General features: G+C 43.0%; 1 protein-coding gene across 4 annotated transcripts in view; it reads right to left on the bottom strand.

The window, feature by feature from the left end:
- The window catches only part of LOC121545194 (AN1-type zinc finger protein 3), a 59748-nt gene that overhangs the window by 15012 nt on the left and 18829 nt on the right, over positions 1–25907 (bottom strand). Inside the window, exons 2-4 of one of the 4 annotated variants that reach the window (XM_041855656.2) lie at positions 18659–18699; positions 10368–10532; positions 899–967 (exon numbers count right to left, since the gene is read on the bottom strand). In XM_041855656.2, coding sequence (XP_041711590.1) covers positions 899–967; positions 10368–10532; positions 18659–18699 — 275 coding nt within the window. Of the gene's footprint in view, positions 1–898; positions 968–10367; positions 10533–10876; positions 10965–18658; positions 18700–25907 lie in introns of those variants that run through there. The other 3 variants (XM_041855658.2, XM_041855655.2, XM_041855657.2) reach the window with 3 other exon arrangements.

Here is a 25907-nt window from a genome sequence, read left to right as displayed (position 1 = left end):
CAACCGCTCGTTTTCGTGGTAAAATGTTCTCTGTTGCAAAAGGTTTGCACTAATGAATACACCCGATTGAGCTAGTCATGGGCTTAATGATAAGCTGACAACTTCTATTAGATGTGCTAGTTATGCAATACATCGAATACCAGGAGCGACTGGGGCTCCCCAAGGAGAGGTTTGAGAAATGCTATGCTGCATTGGGCTAATAAAAAAATGTCCACGCCACATTCTACAGCAAAGTAATAGACAACAACTGTATGATACCCATACAGTATTTTAATTAAAATGGCTGCCTCTGTACATATGAGTCGAACATTTGCCCAGAAATTAGTTTTAGGTCAGGCTTTTTCTCCTCAATCCCAGATACTTTTATATGGCTCGGCTAGCATGCTAGTAGATACCCATAGACTTAAAGTCATTGCACTAATGCTAGTTAGCATTGGCTCGCGAAACTATCTCTAACTTCCTTCATACTTTCATAAAACATAAAAATGGTATCCATAAGTTCAACTGACTCTGGGGAAGTAGATAAAGATGGAAAGGCCAAATATTGCAGCCATATTACATAATACTGTACAGACTAAGCAATATCCAAACACAAACTATGGTCATTTTAAATGAGTGTGCACTTTCAATTGCATAAGAAATACACTTAATGAAAACGACCTAACAAACGTGAGATAGCCTACTTTCCCCATATCCCCCCATATTGCTTTCACTTTACAGTCTCCCTATCGGGTCAATTCATTTGGCCAGTTAGAATCAATTCACAGTGGTTGATTCCAATTACCCCCGACACCAGTCTTCCTCCATTCCGGCTCCGTTAAGTGGAGTGGACAGGCCCGTAGTGGAAACACAGCCCCGGACACAGAAACCAGTGTTAGGTCTGTCGAGGCGTAGCTACCTGAGTTGCAGGGCCGTTTTGTGGGGGTGGATACTAGTGTGCCGTGGGCTGTGACTGTGCTGGAGACTTCTAAAGAGAAAGAGAAAAAAAAGAGTGAAGAAAAGAAAAGAGAAGGGAGACTTGTGGTTAGTGCAATCCATCAACTACAAAGAGCAGACTGATAGACAAGGAGGGTCAAGGCATGATGCAATCTAGTTATCTCAGATGTAGTCAACCATGTATTTTTCTTGGAGGCATTTAATAGACTTTGATGTTGTTTTGTGGCCCTCAAATGTATAGTCAATCCCTACATCTAGAGACATTTTAAATTTGGAAAGAGTCCTATATAGAAGTGAGACAACAGTTTTACAGTTCCATTTGTTGAATTGTAGATAACTACATAGGTGTAAGGTGGCCAACGCTTTATCTCTGACTTCCGACACTGATTTTCATACATTGCATACTCATAAACCCTTCTAGACCTTGTGGAACAGCACCTTAGCAGCATTCATAATTTTTATGACACAGAATAATTTCTCTCTCAATACATGGTATCCAAATTAGCTGTACGCTTGGCTACCTAAACAATGGTTACTATGATATATCAAATCTGCATCTGACATGTCTTACTATTGACTGCCTTGAGAGCCTATTGATGTCAAAGAACCAAGAGTCAATACGTGACTGACAAGGTCAAGCATCTTCAGGGATGCAAACTGGCGAGGGCCCAAAAAGGTGACAAAACATTTTTGGAATAAAAGCCTGCACACCCATTAGCTCTCCTGGAGGATGGTTGACCACCCTTGATGTAAAACATAGCAAAATTACAACCAAATACGATGTATGCCCTTTTGAAAGAATTTTCTTATTCAATATATCAAAATATTAAACGGCCATGGTAGGCTTAAAATCTTTTTATTCAGCTGAAGCAAACCCACAAATGTTCTTCAGGAAATGTACCTTTTCTAGTTTAGTCATATTTATCTTAGCTACCTTAAAAGTGTTTATTTTGCAGGCTGACTAGCATCTATTGAGTTGCAATGTCCCATACATTGGAACTCCAAATCAACTGGAAGTATCTACAAAACAAGACTGGAAGCCACTTAATCTAAAAGAAAGGCTACATAAAATATTTTTTACAGATTCACAAATAATTATTTTGATTCACATGATTCGTTTCACCACATATGAACCGAATCCCAGCTAATACAATGGCAAAGTGAATCATTCCTTTCATCAAAAATTCAAATTTTGTTGCCTTACAACCTGGAATTAAAATGGATTTTTTGGGGGGTTTGTATCATTTGATTTACACAACATGCCTACCACTTAGAAGATGCAAAATATTTTTTTATTATGAAACAAACAAAAAATATGAAAACTTGAGCGTGCATAACTGTTCACCCCCCCAAAGTCAATACTTTGTAGAGCCACCTTTTGCTGCAATTACAGCTGCAAGTCTCATGGGGTGTGTCTCTATAAGCTTGGCACATCTAGCCACTGGGTTTTTTGCCCATTCTTCAAGGCAAAACTGCTCCAGCTCCTTCAAGTTGGATGGGTTCCGCTGCTGTACAGCAATCTTTAAGTCATACCACAGATTCTCAATTGGATTGAAGTCTGGGCTTTGACTAGGCCATTCCAAGACCTTTAAATGTCTCCCCTTAAACCACTCGAGTGTTGCTTTAGCAGTATGCTTAGGGTCATTGTCCTGCTGGAAGGTGAACCTCAGTCCCAGTCTCCAATCTCTGGAAGACTGAAACAGGTTTCCCTCAAACATTTCCCTATATTTAGCGGCATTCATCATTCCTTCAATTCTGACCAGTTTCCCAGTCCCTGCTGATGAAAAACATCCCCACAGCATGATGCTGCCACCACCATGCTTCACTGTGGGGATGGTGTTCTCAGGGTGATGAGAGGTATTGGGTTTGCGCCAGACATAGCGTTTTCCTTGATGGCCAAAAAGCTCAATTTTAGTTTAGTTTAATCTGACCAGTGTACCTTCTTCCATATGTTTGGGGAGTCTCCCATATGCGTTTTGGCGAATACCAAACGTGTTTGCTTTTTTTTCTCTTTTTTTTTCTGGCCACTCTTCCGTAAAGCCCAGCTCTGTGGAGTGTATGGCTTAAAGTGGTCATATGGACAGATACTCCAATCTCCATTGTGGAGCTTTGCAGATCCTTCAGGGTTATCTTTGGTCTCTTTGTTGCCCTACTTGCCTGGTCCTTAAGTTTTGGTGGGCGGCCCTCTCTTGGTAGGTTTGTTGTGGTGCCATATTATTTCAATTTTTTTTATAATGGATTTAAATGGTGCTCCGTGGGATGTTCAAAGTTTTGGATATTATTTTATAACCCAACCCTGATCTGTACTTCTCCACAACTTTGTCCCTGACCTGTTTGGAGAGCTCCTTGGTCTTCATGGTGCCGCTTGCTTGGTGGTGCCCCTTGCTTAGTGGTGTTGCAGACTCTGGGGCCTTTCAGAACAGGTGTATATATACTGAGATCATGTGACACTTAAATAATGTCCACATGTGTGCAATCTAACAAATTATGTGACTTTGAAGGTAATTGGTTGCACCAGATCTTATTTAGGGGCTTCATAGCAAAGGGGGTGAATGCATATGCACGCACCACTTTTCTGTTATTTATCTTTTAGAATATTTTGAAACAAGTTATTTTTTTCATTTCACTTCACCAATTTGGACTATTTTGTGTATGTCCATTACATGAAATCCAAATAAAAATCCATTTAAATTACAGGTTTTAATGCAACAAAATATGAAAAACGCCAAGGGGGATGAATACATTTGCAAGGCACTGTATATAAAAAAATATATACAAACAAATATTTGATGAAACATTGAATTTGTCCTTACTGCTTTTAACCCATAGAAACACATTGAATAACAGATGAGAATATGGAAAAACAGATTAGAAAAAATATATAAAGGAAGTTTGTTTTGAAGTGTCTGTCCTATATCTGAGAGATACAAGAAAGATCAGGAAACTATTTCTATATATATTTTGTACACATATTTAACCCCTTTTTTTAGGCACTAAACTACTTCCATTCATTTTATTAACTGGTACAGGGCTACCTTCAGGTGGGGGTTTCGTTCAGGCTTGTGGGTTTCGTAGAGCAAAACCATGTACAGTGCATTAGGAAAGTATTCAGACCACTTGACTTTTTTCACATTTTGTTACGTTACAGCCTTATTCTAAAATTGATTTTTTTTTTTTTGTATAATCCCCCTCATCAATCTACACACAATACCCCATCATGACGAAGCAAAAACTGGTTTATATATTTTTTTGCAAATGTATCAAAAAATTAAAACTGCAATATCACATTTACATAAGTATTCAGACCCTTTACTCAGTACTTTGTTGAAGCACCTTTGGCAGCGATTACAGCCTCGAGTCTTCTTGGGTATGACGCTACAAGCTTGGTACACCTGTATTTTCAGGTCTCTCCAGAGACGTTCGATCAGGTTCAATTCCGGGCTTTGCCTGGGCCACTCAAGGACATTCAGACTTGTCCCGAAGCCACTCCTGCATTGTCTTTGCTGTGTGCTTAGGTTCGTTGTCCTGTTGGAACCTTCGCCCCAGTCTGAGGCCCTGAACGCTATGGAGCAGGTTTCCATCAAGGATCTCTCTGTACTTTGCTCTGTTAATCTTTCCCTCGATCCTGACTAGTCTCCCAGTCCCTGCCGCTGAAAAACATCCCCACAGCATGATACTGCCACCACCATGCTTCCCTGTAGGGATGGTGCAAGGTTTCCTCCAGACGTGATGCTTGGCATTCAAGCCAAAGAGTTCAATCTTGGTTTTATCAGACCAGAGAATCTTGTTTCTCATGGTTTGAGAGTGCTTTAGGTGCATTTTGGCAAACTCCAAGCGGGCTGACATGTGCCTTTTACTGAGGAGTGGCTTCCGTCTGGCCACTCTACCATAAAGGCCTGATTGGTGGAGTGCTGCAGAGATGGTTGTCCTTCTGGAAGGTTCTCCCATCTCTACAGAGGAACTCTGGAGCTCTGTCAGAGTGACCATCGGGTTCTTTGTCAGCTCCCTGACCAAGGTTTTGCTGGGCGGCTAGCTCTTGGAAGAGTCTTGGTGGTTCCACTGTGTCTTTGGGAACCTTCAATGCTGCAGAAATGTTTTGGTACCCTTCCCCAGATCTGTGCCTCGACACAATCCTGTCTCGGAGCTCTACCGACAATTCCTTCGACCTCATGGCTTGGTTTTTGCTCTGACATGCACTGTCAACTGTGGGACCTTATATAGACAGGTGTGTGCCTTTCCAAATCATGTCCAATCAATTGGATTTACCACAGGTGGACTCCAATCAAGTTGAAGAACCATCAAGGATGATCAATGGAAACAGGATGCACCCAAGCTCAATTTCAAGTCCCATAGCAAAGGGTATGAATATGTATGTAAATAATATGTTTTAATATTTCTAAAAACCTGTTTGTGTGTAGATTGATGAGGAATACAAATAATTTAATCCATTTTAGAATAAGGCTGTAACATGACAAAATGTGGAAAAAGTCAAAGGGGTCTGAATACTTTCCTAAGGCACTGAACAAAAACATATATGTAACATGCAACAATTTCAAAGATTTTACTGAGTTACAGTTCATATAAAGAAATCAGTCAATTTAAATAAATAAATTAGGCCCTAATCTATGGATTTCACATGACTGGGAATCCAGATATGCATCTGTTGGTCACATAAAAAATTGGTAGGAGCTTGAATCAGAAAACCAGTCAGTATATGGTGTGACGACCGTTTGGTGTGACCATTCAGAGAATCCCAAACATGCTCAATATGTGACATGTCGGTTGAGTACACAGGTCATGGAAGAACTGGGACATTTTCAGCTTCCAGGAATTGTGTACAGACCCTTTCAAAATTGGGCGATGCATTATTATGCTGAAACATGAGGTGATGGCTGCAGATGAATGGCATGACAATGGGCCTCAGGGTCTCGTCACGGTATCTCTGTGCATTCAAATTAAACCGATAAAATGCAACTGTGTTCATTGTCCGTAGCCTATGCCTGCCCATACCATAACCCCACCGCCACCATGGGGCACTCTGTTCACAATGTTGATATCAGCAAACCATTCCTCACACGACACCATACACGCCGTCTGCCATGTACAGCTGAAACCGGGATTCATCCGTGAAGAGCACACTTCTCCAGCGTGCCTGTGATAATCTAAGGTGAGCATTTGCCCACTTAAATTGGTTTTTGTTCAGTATACATAACCTTGTGGTCTCAAGAGTGGAAGATCTGCCCAGTACTATGACTGCCTTCCTTTCTCCCACATCTCTCTCCTATCTATGCCAGGACAAATATAGCCTGATCTGGGCAACTCCATTGTTGCAGCAGAAAACAGCAGATGCAATAGCAGGCTCCTGGACTAAAGCAATAGTGTGCGTGTCTAGTGGAAACACATAAAAAGGGAAATGGAGGAGTGGGATGAACAAGAGGTAAGAGGAGATACACTACATGGCCAAAAGGATGTGGACAACCCTTTAAATGAGTGGATTTGGCTATTTCAGCCACATCCGTTGCTGAATATAAAATCGAGCACACAGCCATGCAATCTCCATACATTTAACATTGGCAGTAGAATGGCCCATACTAAAGACATCAGTGACTTTCAACATGGCACCGTCATAGGATGCCACCATTCCAACAAGTCAGTTTGTCAAAGTTCTGCCCTGCTAGAGCTGCCCTGGTCAACTATAAATGCTGTTATTGTGAAGTGGAAACGTCTAGGCGCAACAACGGCTCAGCCGCAAAGTGGTAGGCCACACAAGCTCACAGAACAGGACCGCCGAGTGCTGAAGCGCGTAAAAATCGTCTGTCCTCAGCTGCAACAGTCATTCACGAGTTTCAAACTTCCTCTGGAATCAACGTCACCACAATAACTGTTTCTCGGGAGCTTTATGAAATGGGTTTCCATGACCGAACAGCCGCACACAAGCCTAAGATCACCATGCGCAATGCCAAGCGTGGGCTAGAGTGGTGTAAACTCGCCGCCATTGGACTCTGGAGCAGTGGAAACCCGTTTTCTGGACTGATGAATCACGCTTCACCATCTGGCAGTCCGACGCACAAATCTGGGTTTGGTGGATGCCAGGAGAACGCTACCTGCCTGAATGCATAGTGCCAACTGTAAAGTTTGGTTGAGGAGGAATAATGGTCTGGGTCTGTTTTTCATGGTTCGGGCTAGGCCACTTAGTTCCAGAAGAAGGGAATTCTTAACACTGCAGCATTCAATGACATTCTAGACGATTCTGTGCTTCCAACCTTGTGGCAACAGTTTGGGGAAGGCCCTTTCCTGTTTTAGCATGACAATGCCCCCGTGCACAAAGCGAGGACCATACAGAAATGGTTTGTCGATATCGGTGAGATCGGTGTGGAAGAACTTGACTTGCCTGCACAGAGCCCTGACCTCAACCCCATCGAATACCTTTGGGATGAATTGTAACATCGACTGCGAGCCAGGTCTAATCAACCAACATCAGTGCCCGACCTCATTAATGCTCTTGTGGCTGAATGGAAGCAAGTCCCTGCAGCAATGTTCCAACATCTAGTATCAAGCCTTCCCAGAAGAGTGGAGGCTGTTATAGCAGCAAAAGGGGGGACCAACTCCATAATAATACTCATGATTTTGTAAGATATTCGACGAGCAGGTCTCCACATACTTTTTGCTATGTAATGTACTTTATGTACTACAATCTTGTAGACTAATGTTGTAAGTGTGATTTCTATCATTTAATCTCCCTCTAATCAGGGACTAATTCAGACCTGGGACACCAGGTGAGTGGGCTCAGTGGCCAATCAGTGTCAGAGAAAAACAGCAGTACTCCGGACCTCCAGGCTTGGGTTTGAGTACCTCTGATATTATATTCACATCAGGGGAATGTTTTTAAAGTGTAGAAAAAACTGGATACAAGCATCTCCTCTGTACCTGACAGGTATTAACACATCTGACAAATGTCAGGGCTCGACATTAACGCTTGTCCAGGACAATTTAAAAAAATTATTGGACAAGAAGAATATAGATGTGGACAAGTTTAAAAAAATTTAAATTAAAAAATATACAGTGGGGAGAACAAGTATTTGATACACTGCCGATTTTGCAGGTTTTCCTACTTACAAAGAATGTAGAGGTCTGTCATTTTTATCATAGGTACACTTCAACTGTGAGAGACGGAATCTAAAACAAAAATCCAGAAAATCACATTGTATGATTTTTAAGTAATTCATTTGCATTTTATTGCATGACATAAGTATTTGATACATCAGAAAAGCAGAACTTAATATTTGGTACAGAAACCTTTGTTTGCAATTACAGAGATCATACGTTTCCTGTAGGTCTTGACCAGGCTTGCACACACTGCAGCAGGGATTTTGGCCCACTCCTCCATACAGATCTTCTCTAGATCCTTCAGGTTTCTGGGCTGTCGCTGGGCAATACGGACTTTCAGCTCCCTCTAAAGATTTTCTATTGGGTTCAGGTCTGGAGACTGGCTAGGCCACTCCAGGACCTTGAGATGCTTATTATGGAGCCACTCCTTAGTTGCCCTGGCTGTGTGTTTTGGGTCATTGTCATGCTGGAAGACCCAGCCACGACCTATCTTCAATGCTCTTACTGAGGGAAGGAGGTTGTTGGCCAAGATCTTGCGATACATGGCCCCATCCATCCTCCCCTCAATACGGTGCAGTCATCCTGTCCCCTTTGCAGAAAAGCATCCCCAAAGAATGATGTTTCCACCTCCATGCTTCACGGTTGGGATGGTGTTCTTGGGGTTGTACTCATCCTTCTTCTTCCTCCAAACACGGCGAGTGGAGTTTAGACCAAAAAGCTCTATTTTTGTCTCATCAGACCACATGACGTTCTCCCATTCCTCCTCTGGATCATCCAGATGGTCATTGGCAAACTTCAGATGGGCCTGGACATGCGCTGGCTTGAGCAGGGAGACCTTGCGTGCGCTGCAGGATTTTAATCCATGACGGCGTTGTGTGTTACTAATGGTTTTCTTTGAGACTGTGGTCCCAGCTCTCTTCAGGTCATTGATCAGGTCCTGCCGTGTAGTTCTGGGCTGATCCATCACCTTCCTCATGATCATTGATGCCCCACGAGGTGAAATCTTGCATGGAGCCCCAGACCGAGGGTGATTGACCGTCATCTTGAACTTCTTCTATTTTCTAATACTTGCACCAACAGTTGTTGGCTTCTCACCAAGCTGCTTGCCTATTGTCCTGTAGCCCATCCCAGCTTGTGCAGGTCTACAATTTTATCCCTGATGTCCTTACACAGCTCTCTGGTCTTGGCCATTGTGGAGAGATTGGAGTCTGTTTGATTGAGTGTGTGGACAGGTGTCTTTTATACAGGTAACGAGTTCAAACAGGTGCAGTTAATACAGGTAATGAGTGGAGAACAGGAGGGCTTCTTAAAGAAAAACTAACAGGTCTGTGAGAGCCGGAATTCTTACTGGTTGGTAGGTGATCAAATAATTATGTCATGCAATAAAATGCATATTAATTACTTAATCATCATACAATGTGATATTTTTAGAATTCCGTCTCACACAGTTGAAGTGTACTTATGATAATAATTACAGACCTCTACATGCTTTGTAAGTAGGAAAACCTGCAAAATCGGCAGTGTATCAAATACTTCTTCTCCCCACTGTATATATACTATATCAAACAATTACTCCGATAACAATTGGATCAAAGGCCAACATTGGAATAATACTCAAATAAATCTTTATTCAAAGTGTAGGTGATATGCATATTGGCTAAAGCCTCATGTCCAACCCGATGCAGAGATGAGAGTGGTGCCAGAAAATGTAGCCAGACTTTTAATGACATAAATATAGGCTAAACGCCAGTCATGTTTGACAAATATAATGAAGGATAATTAACATTAAAAAGCAATGAGGCTGATGCAACAGATCAGACCGTTAGGCTTAAAATGTTGATAAAGTTGTATTTCTTCATATTATAAGCGCAACAATGTGCACATGGCTGTATGCTACGCGCAAATGTTCCAAAATGCAATTAGCGGGAAAACACAGTTCTCAAAAGCGAACCGCACACATGAGCAGTTTCATGTGACAGAGATGAAAATATCCATTATAAATTAAGAAAGAGGTGAGATCTAAAGATGCATCACCTAGTATTTGTTACTAATATGACTAGGATTATGCCTTTTTGAGCTGGACAACAAAATAAAGTTGACTTGAAAACCAACAGAACATGAGAAAAATGCTGGTTTCAATTGCATATTAAGTGTTTAAATAGTTCCCTCAACATTTATACATTCTTGGGACAACTGTAGAGTTGTGGTGTTCATTTGAATTTCCCATTGACTCTTAACTTTAAATAGAAAACTATGTTTTAGGGATTGAACTTGCTAAATATCTATTAACAACAGTCTAAACGGCAGGCCATAAGCTTCCTTACCCTCTTGTGCAGGTAGAGGCGTGGCTCCTGTGGCTTCGAGCGACGGCGCCAACAACAGGGATTGGCTATTGCTAGTCCCGCTACAAAAGACGGCTGACTGGCTGCTGCTGGAGCTGGGGGCGGGCTCTTGGGCACAGTCCTCGCCTGGCTGCTTCTTCTCAATGTCTGGCGGTTATACAAGAGAGTGACTGGTGTGTGTGTGTGTGTGTGTGTGTGTGTGTGTGTGTGTGTGTGTGAGTGAGTGAGAGAGAGACACTGGATTCCAAAATAACATCTACCCCCTAGCAGGGCTGTCCCCGACTAAAAAAAATCTTGGTCGACCGAAAGTCGTCTGTTCTTTCGACCAGACGACTTTCGGTCTACCAAGATTTTTTAAAACGTGTATTTTTCCATGTTTTGAGAAAATCATCTATACGCATTGAGCTTGTCTGATGCTTTAAGTGCACTGTTTGATGAAATAAGACAAATGACGCCAGAGATCAAGATAACCAGAAGAAAAAAAACTTTACCTGACCCGACCATTTATGTCATTTCCACTGGATCAGAGGATGATATTTTCCCCTTTCACGCTGAGTGGTTACCAAAAGGTAGAAAATATCCTGATGAAAATAAATACGGTATAATATAAATCACATTGGCTACGCATGGTCTGCAACGAACTTGAAACATTGTATCAACTATTCACTTAGGTCTGGCCTGAAGCTCCTTGCAACTTTGTATAGAAAATTCTGGTCCCTCACGAGTTTCCCGCGGCAGTGACCTCGGGACAGACAGCTGTAGGCTATTTGTGCAAGTGATAAGAAGTAATCAGGTAGGCCTATTTTATGACGTTTCCACTGGATCAGAGGATGACAGTCACACAATGAAGTTATGAAACAATGAATGTGAAAAAATTGGTGGGAGAGCATATTCTGGAGAGAGACATGCATTGTATCTTAGCCACACTCCCCTTCTTCTTGGACTGTGCCATCCCCGCAGCCTCCGCAATGGATTAGTCTCAGCCTCAGTAATGGATTAGTTCACTGAGATGGGCACGAATAAGACAGGTGTCTCGTGTGCCATAAAAATTATAAATATATTTGCTACTACTCAACGAAAATAAATTGTGGTCAGCCCTACCTCCTAGACACTTGATTGTGATTTGAAACAATTGGATTGTGTAAGCAATATTGCGGAAATCCCTAAACCCAGGGTTGGCCAACATACGACCCGCGGGCCAGACTCGACCCGCGAGCCCATTCAATCTAGCCCGCGGGAAGTTTAAGTTTAAAAAACTATAATGAAAATATATTTGGGGGGTATAGAGATAAATTATCATAGCAAATTGCTTTTGACTATCAAAACGATCCAAAAACAAAAACTTTGCGGCCCTCCACTGAATTATTTTATCCCAACGTGGCCTTCCAGCTAAAATTATTGCCCACCACTGCCTAAGACTATCAGAAGCCAAGGTAAAAAAATTACAATATTGCTTTTCCTATCTGATCCGATCCTTCCAGATCTCCAGGAGTATCTAGGAGGGAGGGAGGGAGGGAGGGAGAGAGAAAGTGTGTGTGTGTGTGTGCGTCACGAGAGGCTACACAGCTTTCAGGGGTTCAAAAGGGAAGGGAAAAGGTAAAAAAAAAAGATTTTATTGTTTCAAAATATATAAAAAAATTTTTTTCTTTTGGCTTTTTAAGGGTTAAAGGTTAGGGATGTCTCTATCAAAAAAAATCATCAAAACTTCCACCCCACGTCCCCAAATGCCCACGTATCCACAGCATATATCCAAAGGTGAGTATTTCCCAAAGGTAAGTATCTCCAAATCCTTATATTTCATGGAAGTGGAGTGCAGCACTCTTGTCCTCCAGAGAGCCCAGGTTGAGACTGTGTCTCTTCCCTTCCCCAAACCTTCACCCCATCAGCTCCTCATTTGTTTCAGCTGGCGTGGGAAGATTGGCCATAGAGGGGTGGAGTTCCCGACCATACCAGCAGATGGAGCCATAGCTGTCTGGGTTTGCAGCCACCTCAGGGGGATGTAACGTCCCCTCCAGGACACAGCCCTCGTGACATCACACATCCCCTCCTCGGGACCGACGTCCTCGCCGGGGTAAAGGCAGCGAAGAAGGCATCACGCCGGGAGAGGGCGTCCGCATTGCCGTGGTGCTTGCCAGACTGCTCTCTCTTCAACTCCTCCAACTCTAGGACCAGGGACTCAGCCTCCTGTTGTCTCTCCTTGAGTTTCTTACTGAACGCATCAGCCTTGGTTTTAGCAGAGTTTAGCTTCTGTTGAGCAGCTTTCAGTTCCTTCTCTCTCTCTGCCTCCGCATTCTTCATCTTGTTCTCCAACACCTTGTACTCTCCTCTGCCTTCTTCTGACCTCCTTACTACTGCGCAGGGTCTCCTCACACTCCTCGATGGTCCTGCGCAGGCCTCTCCAGCTCCTCCTGTTGCTTAGGGGAAGGAGCTCTGTTGGAGTTTAGCCTGGAGGATATCTAACTCTTCTGTCTTCATGTCTAACTGTTGCTTTAACAAACGATACCTCTCAGCGGTCCCCTTCAGACCAGACAGTTCTTTGTCCAGATTCTGTAGCTCCGTCTCTGTGTCGGTCTGGGCACCTGCCATCCCTACCGAGGGCGGGAGTGAGTAATTCGGAGGATTGCACCGGAGCCTTCCCAGGATGAGTCTTGCCTCTCCGTTCCGAGGTACTCGGGTTATCCTCTCCTGAGACTCTCTCCAGAGTGGGTAAAAGGCTGGGCAGTCTCGTCCAATTAGGACAGGGACGGGGAGGGAATCAACCACCCGCCGTCGTGTGTATGGTTCCCCGTGTGCTGGTCATTGTAAGTTCAGTAATGGGGTATTCTCTGGTGTCCCCATGGACACAGGAAACTGGGAGGACTTTTCCCCGGGGTCAGACACGTTGGGCCCACCAAATCCTTACGCACCAGGGGTGGCCCGGCTACCAGAATCAGTAAGGCCTCCACATCATGGTGATTCACAGTTACCGGGCAGGTGGGGGGTCGATCTGGGCCGCCATCTACGACTCCCAAGAGCGAGGCAAAAACGGTGTGTGGGTGCTGAGCTGGAGGACTCCGCAGTGGGCATAGGTTCATCGGTTGGTTTCCCACACTGCCAGGAGATATGTCCCATCTCCCCACACGGTAACACTGTCGAAGTTCCCTCCTGGTGTACTCTTCTTGGACCCGCCTGGTTTCTGGCTCCCCCTGGAGCCGGGATAAGTCCTGACGTGGCTGGGTTCGAGACCTTGGGGTCCTTTGGACGGGTTCTTCCCATTTGTGGTGGGGCCGCACTCCTGGGGTCTTTTCGGGAAGCATTCAGCATCTCCGCTGTGGCCTGGTACTTTTTCCACAGCTTCCACGGTCAGATCAGCCGTGGTCAAGGCCTGCGACTGATGACCCGTTTTTGCCTCATAAGGCAGGGCGCGTAGGTAACAATCCACCACAACGGCCTCCACCACCGCCGCTGCTGTATTCCTCTGCGGATCCAGCCATTTCCTTGCGATTCGGACAAGTTCATGCATCTGCGCCCGAGGAGGTTGGTCTGGTTGGAAGGTCCAGCTGTGAAAGCGCTGGGCCATACCAAACTTTGTGAGTCCATATCTGCTGAGGATCTCAGACTTCAGGGCATCATAGTCAGTAACCTGGTCAGGGCCCAGGCCCGACAGCATTCAGCGATTCCCCGGTTAGAAAGGGGGCTAACAGACCAACCCACTGTTGCTTGGGCCAGGCTTCCCCTAGTGGCCGTGGCCTCAAATGCATGCAGGTATGCCTCAATGTCATCGGTAGCTCCCATCTTAGATATAAAGTCACTTGCCTTTATTGGGCGGGTATTTTGGACCACCCTCTGTCTCTGCAACTGCAATTCCTCTGCCTTCAGAAGGTTGGCTTTTTTTGCTCCTCCAAGAGAGCCACGTTTGCTTGCATCTGGGCTTGCGGGCCAGCAACAAGGGCTTTCAATATGTCCTCCATTTCAGTCGGGCGGGGAGCCTACGGCCAACTTGGAAAACTGGGTGATCAAACCTTGGTATCCTCCTCTGACATGCACTATTAACGCTGAGCGTGCCCGTATTCTCCACCATCTGTGACGTCACGAGAGGCTACACAGCTTTCAGCGGGATTGCTCAAGTAGTGCAAGGAGACAAGGTTCAAACAAAACAAGGATTTTATTATAGGTCTTGGGAAATTAACGAAAATATAACAAAATTCTGTTCTCTTGTGGCTCTTTAAGGGTTAACAGTTCAGGGATGTCTCTTCCACATCCAAAATCAAAATTCTCACTCGCTCAGATAACTTTTCCCCAGCCTTACTGTAGTCCACGTTGCAGCTAGTGGCCAACCCAGCAAAAAAGTCCTTCCAAATGTCTCTCACGTATTTCCACAGGTGCATATATCCAAAGGTGAGTATTTCCCAAAGGTAAGTATCTCCAAATCCTTATATTCCTCATGGAAGTGGACGTGCAGCACTCTTGTCCTCCAGAGAGCCCAGGTTGGAGACTGTGTCCTCCCTTCCCTAAACCTTCACCCCATCAGCTCCTCATTTGTTTCAGCTGCGTGGGAAGATTGGCCATAGAGGGGGTGGAGTTCCCGACCATACCAGCAGATGGAGCCATCGGCAGGCTGGGTGGGGCGCAACGTCGCGCGAGGGAACGCGGTATTAAGGTTGGGCGATGTCAACCTTTGTCCGATTATGTACCCATAAAACATTGTGATATACGATGCTATGGCCTCTATTGGCCACCCCCAAAAAATATAACCCTATAGATATGCTTTTGAAAATAATCAAATAAAGTCTGATAAATCGACAGTTGGACTATAGCGCGAAATCGAACGCAACTGAACTAATCATGACGAAACATAGTTATATATGTTGTTGAAAGCCTGGGCAGAGGCTAAGTGCAGGCAATGGCAAATATTTTCTAAGATTCCTTTCTGGTGGAGGAGCAGAACAGGTTTGTGTGGGTGTCTGTGTGAAGCGCACATGATGGAGCAGTGACTGATGAGGAACGGGCTGTCTCACCATAGTGAGCTAGGTTACAGGCCAACATCATGGCCTGGGTAGAAGCAGTCTACCTTCTTCAGAACTGGATAATAATGGCTTTATTTGCCTCATAAAATAATACAAAATAAATACTATTGTTTGTTCTATCTCTGATAAAGCTGTGATTGAGAATAGACTATGCCTAGACTATAGACGTTCATTCTTGTTATTTTTTAAAGCCACCACTTTTTTTCAAAAATATTTTTTTTTCTTCTTTCAATTAGTATATTTGAGTTTAACCATAATATTTGTTGTAATATTTGAGTTGAACCATATTTGTTGTAATATTTGTTCTGTCTTTTCTGGTGGAATAAACTGAAATTGCAACCAACTTTCTATGGCTTGTTTTAGAAATAGTGATATTTGGGAGATGATTTCCTTTTAAAATAACTGAAAGTGTGAGGTTGTAATCTGAATAAAGGGGAAAAGGCCATTCTTGAACATTGGGTGAGACAATCTTACTAATTTGCTAGAGAACCAGTTCGGATTTAAGTATAACTTTTGTATGACTGAAGCTTTTAGTGATAGGTCTAATGCTTTAATATGTAATAATTTCTGCACTCCGAATTCATATCCAATATATAAATAGGCCCGTTAAAATTTTGTCTGGCTTGCCGTTCAAAAAAAAAAAAAAACGTTCTTCTCATATAATTTAAAAAAACAAGTCGCTAGGTGTAGGCAAGGCCATAAGCAAATAGGTAAACTGGGATATGACTAAAGAGTTAATGGGGAAGATTTTCCACAAATAGACAGGTATTTTCCTTTCCATGTTAGCAAGATCTTATCTATTTTTGCCAACTTTAAAATGTATTGTAGTGAGATAATTTATTTCTTTTGGGATATGAAAACCGAGTATGCCCAGTTCACAGTCAGAACATTTTATTGGTAAATCACCCACTAATTTACTTTTTGCATATTAAGTGTTGTGTACCAGATGTCTCCGGTAATTTACTTTTATTTGGGTAACACCATTTTCAACAGCGCATAAATAACAATAACCTAGCAAATTACATCGGTGTTACTCAACTAATAAAACCCAATATCATACAAGCCATTTTAGCCCCATACCTCGAGTTGGTCAGTGCGCGAAGCTGGGCACAGTGCGCAGTTTGACTAGGCTACTGATATTGCCTGGGGTTGTTCGGCATGCAAAATGACTTGTAGATTAATGACTGTCAACACAGTTACATGCAGTTTGACACTGAAGGAGAGGACGCATCTGTTGTCACAAAAGATGTGGTATTTTCGAAAGTTAGAAAGAATGTAATATGAGCAACAACAAAACAATTGAACCAGCAATTCGTAACGCTTGAATACATTTTCTGACCGAAGCATGTTACATTTGGATCGGTTTGGGGTCAACGGACACACTTGTATCTTAAACATTTGAATCGGGGCCTTATGCGTATCAGTGAATTGTTACATCCTTAGTAGAAATCCACTTTTTTGAGCTGAAAGACTATGGCCAGAGCTTACCCAAGACATTGCAGACCAATTTAAGTTAATAAGTCATCATTGTACAGGTTTTGGTTTTTCCATTTATGTTCTGAGGTTGGACTTCAGCACGTATAGCTCGTTAGCACGTAGGGCGCACCGATTTGTGTCACCTCGTTAGTATGTGTTACACCTGTGCTGGTTGCCATCTCGTTAGTGGGAAGGCGTTTCACCTGTGCTGGCCCAGGTGCTACAGTTGTCTTGATAGATGGAGGATCAACACCTTTTTAGTTGGCTCTCCATATTTTGATTTCTAGACAAACAATCCTTTATCTGATTCCCTGATGATTTATTTTTGCTCCACCTTTTTGGTTTGCTTCCTGTCTTTCAGTTTGGTGTGGGTTTTTCTTTTCTTTGCATCTTCTTGGGCAAATTTAGTGGGCGCTCATTGTGGGTGTCTTTTAGGTTCCAGTTGTTGTTGCTAGTCAACTTTCAGTGGACACCCCAATGAGTGTCTTTCAGAACCCCTCCTAAAACCCCACCTGTTTCGTTTTGGTTGTTGGTCAGTGGCTCTGTTAGTTGCCCCTTCTGTTTGAGCGACATTTTTGGTTTTCTTGCTGGGGAACGTAACAGTCAAAGTATGATATATTTGGGCTTAAAGTGACAAATCTGAACTACCCCGTGTGAATGCGGGGCCTTGGCCTATGATATGACAGACATTCTTTTCAGCCTACATTTCGTTTCAGGGCTGGGTTCTATTTGAATGTTACCACCCACAAGCATGGCATTGTTTATTAATCACAAACCACTGCAAAGTTATTTTCGTGACTGAGATGAGCTAAACAGTCTTGTGTCCACTTGGCCTCCTGAGCCAAGGAGCAAAAAAATAAATAGGGGGTGCTCATTTAAGGGATTTTCCTGACCCACATGGATCATTTTCTTAATAAGCTTAAACGTTATTAAACTTGTCATTCGATTTTCATATTGTTTGTTGTTCCTTATTATTAGTCATCTGGCTATCTTACATTTTTAGGCTATTCAAATAACTTTAAGATGGAACTCCGTTACATTCATTGTTTGATCGAGAGAAAACCATGCATGAAACTATGAACACGTAGCCTTCAGTCATATTGATAGCCTATCGAACGGACAGAGAAGGGAATCTAGGCTGCCGACAGAGAAAAACAATATTTTCTGACTGGACATTTTGCGTTGCTTTGGTGGAATTCTCCGCTCTGTCTGGCCTACATTACTCTCTTGCGTTCTGTAGGCTATATAACTTATTTATTGAAATAGGCTATAGCAAATTGGGATAGGCAAATTACTCTGAATTTCACTTGTGTGCTGCCTTGCTGTGCGCTGCAAGACTCAGTTCAAATACGCTAAACCATCGTCTGTCACATCACAATGTCGTCACCGTCGACGATGGCTGTCAAACATCGTCGATAGACGATGCCATCGTAATAATCGCCCAACCCTAGTATGTATGCGCGTATGTGTTTGCCTACCTGTGTGCGTGTAAGTGTGTGACAACACAGCAACAGGGATGTGAACAAACAGATATACGCTCAGTCATGATGGCACTGGCACACACATGGCATACACTCAGGCACTGTACCCTCTCACATGCACTCAGATACACTCACACACATTCCTTCACTCACAAGATCACACACTTGCATATGCTCACACAAACACACACCCATTCTTATACAGTCTCTCTCTCACACACACAATCTTTGGTATTGCTGCATGACTCAAAGCTGTCTGCTTTGAGCACCCTCTTAACTCGAGGGGAAAGAGTTGAGTAGACACACTAACCCGCAAAACATTTGGAGCAGAGGTTCATGGTTTCGCTGGACCTAAAGAGATGAGAGGTTAGAGAAGAGGTCAGCACATCAAATATTTATTCACAGGACAGGTGTGCTTCTGATAGCCTGGTGGAAACCAGCCTGATCGCTGCGTTCAACATTCCATTTCACTTCACATACCAGTCTTGTATTCCTCCTCATTGAAACGGTTTGAGCCCATGTCTGTAATGAGGGGCATTATTCAAACTAACTTGTCTGGGATTGGATTACCTTCAATGAATCAGAGGACGGCATTCAAAGTGGTGTTTGCCACATCGAATCTTGTCCAAAACCCACCTGGGGGATGCTGATTGGAACGGTCATTTTTGAACTTATTCCAAACACCCATCTTTTGCAGAAAGGCCAGACTGATATGTAATGTGAAACAGGATGGTGAACACAGCTATCAGGCTGGTTAACCAGGCTGTGATATTGGGTCAATATTCTCTACAATGAAAATGTCCACAAGAGGGAAAGCTTGCGGGCCAGTTTTGACATTAGGAATGAACCAACAGTGTGGTTTCCTTTATCTGCAAATTTAAAAAAGTATACCGTTCTGAGTGACAACATTTTGGCCTATGGCCTATTTCACCCCCTTGAAAACGACCATCTACCCAATGCCAAAATAGGCTAGAGAAAACAAAATAAATCCAATGAAATTCAGCCATCTTACCACATTTGGGATGTCTCCAAAAATGGACACCCTAAAAGAATGGAATGTGACAAATAGCCTGAATAAAAGAAAAACGTAAAATAAGAAATAAAAGAAATGTCTTCATTGTGTCCAATCCATTGTCCTTCACAGTGGAACTGTAACTCTCACCTCTGAGAACTTCATAACTATAATCTACGACCGCTTCGCCACTACTGCCAGCCTCAACTGTTTACGGACTCTGTCAAAATCTTTGTACACACCGTGATAGCCACGCAAAGTTGAAGCAGGGCTCGACATTAACGCTTGTCCTCTTGTCCAGGACAAGTAAAATAAATTGTTGGACAAGAACAATATAGATTTAACTTGTCCGAATGGACGAGTAAAACAAAAATAATCACAATATCAAACAATTACTGCAATCAGAATTGAATCAGAGGCCAACATTGTAATAACATTCAATTTTATTTTTCATGTAGGCTACATAAATGAAAAAGCCTACATGTCAAAGTTTAGGTGATATGCACATTGGCTACAGCCTCATGTCCAAACTGATGCCAACATGAGGAAGGTGCCAGAGAATTTAGCCAAAGTTTGACTTTTAATTACATAAATATAGGCTAAACGCCAGTCATGTTTAACAAATATAAATGAAGGATAATTAACATTGACTTCTAAAAGCTTGATTCTGTCGACATACTTGAGGTACGATTTGATCAGATCAAATAGTCACAACACCGGGGAGTGAAGGAAAGTGCCTGTTGTGCACTGCGTATCACCCATCTTGAATCTGAGCGGAGGCGGTCAGCACTTTGAAACTATTTAACCATAAACTTAATTGTTTAAAACCTGGATGGGTTTTTTGTAATTTTATGAAGCAAGTCTAACCGTGTTTCGAAGTAGCCTAGCCAAAATACGACCAAAGAAATGTTGAGGGTATTATTTAAACACTTAATATGCCATTGAAACCAGCATTTGGTTTTCAAATCAACTTTATTTTGTTGTCCAGGAGCAAAATGCATAATCCTAGTAATATTAGTATCCCATGCTAGTTGATGCATCTTTAGATGTCCCATCTTTAATTTCTAATATTTTCATCTATGTCACATGCAATTTTGAGAACTTTGTTTTCCCGCTAATTGCATTTTGGAACATCCGCACGACCCTACAGCCATGTGCGCATTGTTGAGCTTATAATATTAAAGACATACATTTCTATCAAAATGATAAGCTAAAATGGTCTGATCTGTTGCATCAGCCTCGCTTTCCCCCCCTTTTTTTTTTATGTCCAGTGGTTGTATGAATTTTGAATCTGTTGTCTCAGAACTGTCAAATACTTTTAATAGTCTCAGGGACGACGGGACAACCTTACAATTCGAGTCCTGGGGGGAATTATCTTATAAAAGATTTGGTTGTAATTGTATTGTTGCAATATTTTACAGGCTACCAAGGGTTTGGTTTGATTTATTAGGATCCCCATTAGTCGACGCCAATGGTGAGAGTCTGGGTCTTAGGGTGGACAACCATCCTCCAGGAGAGCCTTAAAGGGGCATTGTTGCATTTTGTATATGCAAAGAAGCCGATAAGCAGAGTGTAGCCTACATTTTTGGTCTGATTCTCTATGGTAAAAAAGATAGTAAAGCATTTTATTTTGTAAAGTGGTTTCTTGCATCATACAATTATGTAAAAATTGTCTTACAGACCATTTTTTTGGGGGACAAGTGACATGAGCTTTTGGACTAGTAAAAAATATTTCCTCCTTGTGGCTAAAAACATTAATGTTAAGCCCTGAGATCTGGGTTGAATTCAGCACTGGCGTCACATGCTTCTTTGTGTTAGATTAGTTAGTTGATGTATACGTGTGTTGGTGTGCGTTAGATTAATGAGAGAGAGTCAGTGTGCGTGGTGACGTTTGACACTGCCTGTGTGCAAAACAACAGGTATTTGAGTTGATAAGCGGCAAGGCCTATCTATAGCTCTAAGGCTCTGTAACTGATGAGTGAAAAACACTCATTGTAAACAAAATGTTGTTCCTATTCTCATAGAACCAACGACATCAAAATGGTGTCAGCAGTCGCTGGACAATGGGCTTGTTCGACATTGCAGCCGACAGTGCAGGCGATTGCCGATTGACTGATCTACAAATCCGACTGAATTTTCCCGACTCACCTTTCATCATGAATAATGACTCAATATTTTTTGTAGGTCAATCAGTTGGTCACAATTTAGGCCTACCCACATTGAATCACAGATGTTATGCTCTCGAACACAGTCAATAGACACTGAGTGTACAAAACATTAGGAATTCTTTCCATGGCAGACTGACCAGGTGAAAGCTATGATCTCTATTAATGTCACCTGATAAATCCACTTCAAATCTGTGTAGATTAAGGGGAGGAGACTGGTTTAAAAAAGAGACATAGATTGTGTATGTGTGCCATTCAGAGGGTGAATGGGCAACACAAAAGAGCCTTTGAACGAGGTATGGTAGTAGGTGCCAGGGCTAGAAAAAAGAGCCTTTGAACAGGGTATGGTAGAAGGTGCCAGGCTCACTGGTTTGAGTGTGTCAAGAACTACAACACTGCTGGGTTTTTCATGATCAACAGTTTCCCGTGTGTATCAAGAATGGTCCACCACCCAAAGGACATCCAGCCATGCACTGGAGTCAACATGGGCCAGCATCCCTGTGGAATACTTTGACACCTTGTAAAGTCCATGCACCGGCGAATTGAAGCGCTTCTGAGAGAAAAGGGGGGTACGACTCAATATTAGGAACTTGTTCCTAATGTTTTGTACGCTCAATGTATCTGCCAACTAGGACTAGTCTGTCACCATTGCTGATCGAATCTTCCTCTTCTCTCACCACTTCATCCTCTTCCCTGTCTTCCACCTCTCATCCACCACCACCCTATGCTCTTTCATACCTGTCACTCGTCTCATCCCCATAGCGACAAAACTCTGCCTGCCAGTCAAACCCAATCACAGAGCTCCATCTCTCGTTAGCCGTGGCGGGGCTCGCCCTTAGCCCCCCTGCCTACTTAAAACTCTCTCCACGGTGGCCTCTCTTCCCGTTTCCCCAATGTCTTAATATGCATTATTCCTGTACCCCATTCCACACACACACACACACAAAGAAGCACACCAGTCGTCCTTCCTGATTGGCCTATGTTTATGAAGATTACCCGTGATTGCCAAACTACCACCCGTTGCCGTCGACTCTGAGTGATTGTTGTTGTTATTGGCGACGGCTGTTACATGCGCGCCCCTTCCGAAACTGCTCCGTTCTCTTCCTGTATCTGCCGGTGATAAGAGACACTGGCGGTTCAGTCGGTCATGGAGCCCCGCATTTAGAAACGGGGACAAGGGCACGGAGGCGGCAGAGCTAGGCGCCCAAATTAAATAGGATGGGAGTCTGATATGAGTTTGTCGACCGTCACGCCTGGCTAGCATGCCCGGCAAGTGGAGAGCACTAGACAGGGACGAGAGGATCACTGTTATCCCAGCAAATAGAGTCACCCAGCCCAGTCAAATTGCGTAGCCTACCCCCTCAATTCTGAAGTATCGAGACGGAGAGGTACGACAAAAGGTAAACTCTACTAGGCGTGACGTAGGTCTAGCATATTTTTTTTTTTTAAGGAGTATCTTAGATTCAGGTAGTGTAGGGTAGGCTACACAATCCAAAAGCAAAGTATTAGAGCAAATAACGTCCCAAAAGAAAGCAAGGCCCTAGGCTACCAGAGTGGGCATGGGTTGGAATCTGACCCACTGCCCTTCTAACTCGTAATCTCGCCTACCTTTCCTTTCTCCTCGTCACTGTCCTATCTCAAGAAGATAAATAAAACCCACCAAAAATATTTAAACAAATAAAGGCAATGCAGTCTTCTGAACCAGCCTTCACCAGGATACTTCTGTATATTTCCAAAGCAGTACTCCTACTCTGTGTCACTTTAACAGGCATGACTTGAATGACTGACACCTCTATAAAACGTCACAATAAGGTGCAGAGTGTTCGATGTGCCTGCTGGGGGGAAAAGAGACCCCAAGCTCCCCTAAAACCATTGACAACTGCTTGCCGTTTTCAAGGGATTGTTAAATAAATGTTAAATATTTGAGTGTAATATTATCACCTCTTGAAGAGCATGGTCAGAACTACAAATGTCAGATTACTCCATGCAAAACAATTGCACACATTTAGCTCTATCGTCAGAATTATACAGCAAGTAACTACATCCTTTTCATGATCAATAAACATAAATTGACCATGTAATTTCAGATACATGAGGGTAGCACAGGGGTGAGAGTAAGGAGGTAAGGCGTTCTGGAAAAATAAATAGTGAGGGTACGCCGTACCAGTAAAACATGAGCCTATCACAATAACTAAAACAAAATGTCAGGAAAACTGTAGGCTACTACACAACTTTTGACTTGAAAACGGGTGGTATAGCCTATGCTCCAAAATGCGATGTGGTTCGACAAAAACACTGATATTTTGCCAATGCAGAGATGAGTGGCCGACACAGAGACGCACGTGGATAGCAGTGGACGCATAAATTCTGGCTTAATGACAATCGACAAATGTCATTTCACCTTTTGGTGTTTTGTGTAACAGATATCTCTTTCCATTCACCACTGTTTGGAAGCTGGAAATATGTTGCGAGTGGATGACGTGGGCGGCTAGCCTAGTAAAAGAGCCCTTTGAAGTGATTGTTTGACAATCAGATGAAAACATCATGACTGGTTGTGTTTATGCCCCAATAAAAAGGTAACACATTTTACAAGTTAAACGACAAATCTTCACGAATAAGCCGACAGAGATCCTATTGAAATAATAGGGATTCTATATGGAATTATATGGTTAGGCACATCAAATTATTTGGTGCAAGTGCATGCACATATAGGAGATTAATTATACTTTCACCCCTGGGGTAACCTCACATTATCTCTCAATATTGGCCACCATTAATTGGATTTTTGAGTGATGTAAAATAAATGTGAACAATACCATTTAGTCGACTGGTCGATTGTTTGGTCGATAGGCTGTTGGTCGACTGAGATTTTTTTAGTTGAGTAGTCGCCAATATATACACAATGGCCAAAAATCCCTTCAGTGGATTAGGCTATTTCAGCCACACCTGTTGCTGACAGGTGTATAAAACTGAGCACACAGCCATGCAATCTCCATAAAGAAAACATTGGCAGTAGAATGGCCCGTACTGAACAGCTCTGTGACACCGTCATAGGATGCCACCTTTCCAACAAGTCAGTTCGTCAAATTTCTGCCCTCCTAGAGCTGCACCGGTCAACTGTAAGTGATGTTATTGTGAAGTGGAAACGTCTAGGAGCAACAACCGCTCAACTGCAAAGCCTACAGTTTTCCATGAAGCTCACAAAATGGGACCGCCGAGTGCTGAAGAGCGTAGCACGTAAAAATGGTCTGTCCTCGATTGCAACACTCACTACTCACTGCCTCTGGAAGCAACTTCAGCACACAAACTGTTTGTCGGGAGCTTCATGAAATGGGTTTCCATGGCCGAGCAGCCGCACACAAGCCTAAGATAATGTGCAATGCCAAGCGTAGGCTGGAGTGGTGTAAAGCTCGCCGCCATTGGACTCCGGAGCAGTGGAAATGCGTCCTCTGGAGTGATGAATCACACATCACTATCTCGCAGTCCAACGGACAAATCTGGGTTTGGCGGATGCCAAGAAAATACTACTTGCCCGAATGCTAGTGCCAACTGTAAAGTTTGGTTGGCGAGGGATAAAGTACAGAGAGATCTTGATGAAAACATGCTCCAGAGCGCTCAGGACCTCAGACTGGGGCGAAGGTTCACTTTCCAACAGGACAACGACCCTAAGCACACAGCCAAGACAATGCAGGAGTGGCTTCGGGAAAAGTCTCTGAATGTCCTTGAGTGGCCCAGCCAGAGCCCGGAATTGAACCCGATCTAACATCTCTGGAGAGACCTGAAAACAGCTGTGCAGCGCTTGAGAGGATCTGCAGAGAAGAATGGGAGAAACTCCCCAAATACAGGTGTGCCAAGCTTGTAATGTCATACCCAAGAAGACAAGGCTGTAATCTCTGCCAAAGGTGCTTCTACAAAGTACTGAGTAAAAAAAAAAGTACAAGTTCACATTTTAGAGTGGCCTTTTATTGTCCCCCGCACAAGGTGCACCTGTGTAATGATCATGCTGTTTAATCAGCTTCTTGATATTGAGAGAAATATGTTTTTTGTGCATATGGAGTCTTATTTCAGCTCATGAAACATGGGACCAACACTTTACATGTTGTGTTTATATTTTTGTTCAGTATACATAACCTTGTGGTCTCCAGAGTGGAAGAACTGCCCAGTACTCGGACTTCCTTCCTTTCTCCCACATCCCTCTCCTATCTATGCCAGGACAAATATAGCATGGTATAATATAAGCTTTAAGAGAGAGGTTTAATGCCTTGATATTTAATAGTTTTAGCCCTCCAAACTCATATTAATTATATAAATATAGCTGTTTAACCATTTTAAATAAAATGAAATATTTTTTGCTCACATCACTTGAAAAGACATTCACATGG

This window comes from Coregonus clupeaformis, chromosome 29, assembly GCF_020615455.1.
Source record: "Coregonus clupeaformis isolate EN_2021a chromosome 29, ASM2061545v1, whole genome shotgun sequence".
NCBI lineage: Eukaryota > Metazoa > Chordata > Actinopteri > Salmoniformes > Salmonidae > Coregonus > Coregonus clupeaformis.
This window is presented reverse-complemented; position numbering and strand designations above follow the sequence as displayed.